This window comes from Vicia villosa, linkage group LG1 (genome assembly GCF_029867415.1).
Source record: "Vicia villosa cultivar HV-30 ecotype Madison, WI linkage group LG1, Vvil1.0, whole genome shotgun sequence".
Classification (NCBI taxonomy): Eukaryota; Viridiplantae; Streptophyta; class Magnoliopsida; order Fabales; family Fabaceae; genus Vicia; species Vicia villosa.
The window spans coordinates 36311565-36315381 of record NC_081180.1 but is presented as its reverse complement, the minus strand read 5'-3'; the positions used below and the strand labels follow the sequence as shown (position 1 = coordinate 36315381).

The 3817-nt window shown below is 35.6% G+C and overlaps 1 protein-coding gene across 1 annotated transcript; it reads left to right on the top strand.

The window, feature by feature from the left end:
- The first annotated feature begins 1670 nt into the window (after window positions 1-1670).
- On the top strand, window positions 1671-2881 carry LOC131604328 (F-box/kelch-repeat protein At3g06240-like). The gene has a single exon (XM_058876776.1). The coding sequence runs from the start codon at window positions 1675-1677 to the stop codon at window positions 2770-2772; it is 1098 nt and encodes a 365-aa protein (XP_058732759.1). The 5' UTR covers window positions 1671-1674; the 3' UTR covers window positions 2773-2881.
- Window positions 2882-3817: the final 936 nt, after the last annotated feature.

Genomic DNA, 3817 nt, shown 5'->3' with positions numbered 1-3817 from the left:
ATAGCTCAGGTGCCCATATCTTCTGTGCCAAATTTCACTTGGCTCTTCAATTTGTGTGTTGAAGCAGGAAGGTGATTTTATGAAAATGTTAGCAATAACAACAAACATTTTATTTGCTGTCATTATGCTCTCCATTATAACACCATGGATAGGATGATACAACTTGCAAACTCCATGTTTGATAGTAATGGTGATGCCTCGCTCTTGTAATTGACCTATACTGAGCAGGTTATTGCGCAATTCAGGTACATAGAAAACATCACTTACAGTACGAGTTTGGCCTCCAACTTCTAGCTTGATTCTTCCTTTCCCCATCACCATCAGCTTGGAATCATTTCCAAGTTTTACAGAATGCTTAAATGTTTCATTAAGTTGTGTGAACCACTCTTTGTTTCCTGACATGTGGTTCGAACATCCGGAATCAAGAAACCAGATCCCTTCCCTTTTGCCTTCTTTGAGATCAGCCTGCGCCATTAACAACATTTCGTCTTCATCATCGATCTCAGCATAGTGAGCCCGCTTCTCTGAACTACGACATTCATACTGAAAATGTCCCAAATTGTGACATTTATAGCATTCAACAGCAGATTTGTCAAAGAATTGTCTGCCCCTGCCTCTTCCTCGACCCCTAAACGTGCCTCTGCCTCGTCCAAGTTGCTCTTCATGTGTAACTTTCAATGCTTGATCTTCTTCTGCCGATGATTTCATCCTTTGTTCATGAATTAAAAGGCTACTTTGGAGTTCATCCACAGTTAAGATATCAACATTATTTGATTCTTCAATCGAACATACCACATAGTTAAATTTTGTAAGTAAGGATCGAAGAATTTTTGATGTGATATCAGCTTCTTTGAGACTCTCACCACATGCTTTCATCCTCTTGACAATTGAAAGTGTTCTTCCAAAATAAGCGTTGACAGTTTCCCCTTCTTTCATCTTCAGAATTTCGAATTCTGTTCGTAGGGTTTGGAGTTGTGCTCTCTTAACTCTTGATGACCCCTTAAACTTCTGCTTCATTGAATCCCAAATCTGTTTGGAAGTATCATCGTTCAGAATGGTTTCCATAATTTCTCGATCTATGGCTTGATAAAGGTAATTTTTCACCTTCTTGTCTTTCAATTGTTGTTCTGCGATAACCTTGTTTTCTACTTCTGATGGCACTCTTCCTGCTGGAATCTCAGTTATTCCATCTTCTACTAGGTTCCAGTATTCCTTTGAACGAAGGAAATTCTCCATTAATTTTGCCCAGTGTTCATAGAAGCCATCAAATTTTGGGATGGCTGGTTGCACAAAGCTACCATTGTTGGTACTTTCTGCCATCTCTCTTTACCCTCTTCTCACGTGTTTCTCTCACACTCTTCTCACGTGTTTCTCTCTCAAAAACTTTTGATAAAAGCTCTTGATACCAAATGATAACTATTGAACAGAATATGCAAATGATATTTGTTATTAATAGCAGAATCAACCATGGCTTTAAATAGCCTTACAAATAACAGAAAGTGCAAGAGAGAAGGTAACTCCTCCTTATAATTAGGAAGGACTAGATTACAGCAAAAGACCAATTCAAAAGTAAACTTCTACTCCTAATATTTAGGAGCTTTATTAGACACTAGAAAGACTAATTCTAAAATACGTAAATCTCAACACAACATTGGTAGAAGAAGAAGATTGGTCATGTTTCTGCCTCACGAGTTGATCATTCAAATCTTACTGAGGTTGCCGGTAAAGTCTCTTATACGTTTCAAATGTGTTTGTAAGTTATGGTGTTCTCTTATCTCTCATGATCCCAACTTTGCAAAATCACATTTTCAACTCACAGCCTCAAAATCCAATCGTAGAATTCTATATACACAAAATTCATCTCATGAGTCTCAATCCATCGATTTTGAAGCATCGCTTGACAATGTCAATGCTTCTGTTTCACTCAACCTTGATTGTATCTTTCCAGAGTATTTTACCGATGAGTTTGAAGTTAAAGGGTCATGCAGAGGGTTCATACTTTTCTGCGGTTCCTTAAACATCTTCCTATGGAATCCATCCACTGGAGTTCACAAACAGATACCTTTGTCTCCCTTTGGGTCCGATTTAGATGCTGAATATTTCTATGGTTTTGGGTATGACGATTCAACCCAAGATTACTTGGTTGTTTCAATGTCTCACCATGAGTATGATGATCCGCCGTTACACTTGGAGTACTTCTCATTGAAAGCTAATACATGGAAAGAAGTTAAGGGTCCTCACTTCCCTTGTACCTTTTTGGATGAGCCCAAAGGTGGGGCTCTCCATAAGGGAGCTATTCATTGGTTGGCTTATCGTTTTGACTTATCAAGTGATGTTATTGTTGCGTTTGATTTAACGGAAAGGAAACTCTCATACATGCATTTGCCACGAGCTTCTGGCGGTAATCTTTTGCAATGTGATGGTTTGTGGGTATATGAAGAATTTCTCAGTGTATATACTAAGGATAATAATAATGATACGGTTGAAATATGGGTGATGAAGGAATACAAAGTGAACTCCTCTTGGACTATGACTCTTGTTCTTCCGGTTGATCTCATCGTTTGCCCAAACAAAGAATTTTTTCCGTTGTGCTGTACAAAAAGTGGTGATATTATTGGGACAGATGAAGACGATGGATTGGTGAAGTACGATAGAAATGGAAAATTTCTAGAGCAACATTCTTATTATAATTACAGTCTTAGATGCGGAGTGACTATGTATGTAGAGTCTCTGCTTTCACTCCCTGGTGATGGTGACAAAGAGCAAGTTTGAGAAGATGGCACGAACAAGAAGAATGAGGTTTGAAATTCTCTCCTTCACTATTTTCTTGATATTTATATTGAACTAGAGCATAACTCTTCATGTAACAATGCAGGTTGATCCCAACCCAAATGACTATGTGTGTATAGTCTTTGCAGTGAAGTGCTTTAGTAGATGACATAAACGAGAAGAATCAGGTTCTGCTGAATCATATGTTTATTGATAACATTGACAGCTTTGTTTGTGTGATTCACTGTTGTTTATGTAGGTAGCTGGATTCTGTTCTAATATATGTTTTGATTACTTCTTGAAATAGTCTTTAAAGGTAAATTATTCCAATGAGTTTATTCATGTTGATCAATATCACAACTATATGACTTTGAATCAAATCAATTCATTAAAAATTTGATCATAACTACATATGTATTTGAATGAAATATAAGGTTTTGTCCTCTAATTTTGGTGGACCTTAATGAGTTTATACTGTCTTTACCGTTGTTGTATCAAAAGTAAAGCAGAAATTATTTAAACATGGAGGTGGGGATATTATATTGTGTTCATGAGATGGTTTTAAATCAGTTTCCATTCTAATACCAAAAAACAAAACTTTTAAAGTGCATTAAAGGCTTGTTTCTTACTAGGTGTCATTGACAAAATAAACAACTTAATTTTTTTTATACCGTATCATGACTGGTTCTTTACTAGTGGATAAATTTTCCAAAAGACAAGTGAAAATAAGTACATATTTTAGGAAAATGTCTCAAAGAAAACAACAAAGAGAGATAACTATTTGATTGACTGTATTATACAATGATAACAATGTTTTATATGCATATGCATGCAAATTTTAGAGCATGGAGTAGACTGTAAGTATATATATGAAGAAAATTATATCAACTAGACTGACTATGAGCATGTTTGAATTGATTTATTTGAGTTTATCTTATGTCTTAAGTTTTGTGAAGTTGTTTGAAAGAGCTTATTAAAACAGTTTATATCATTATTCATAAACTTTTTTAGCTTATTTTTATTACCTCTCAAAAATAACTTATTAAAA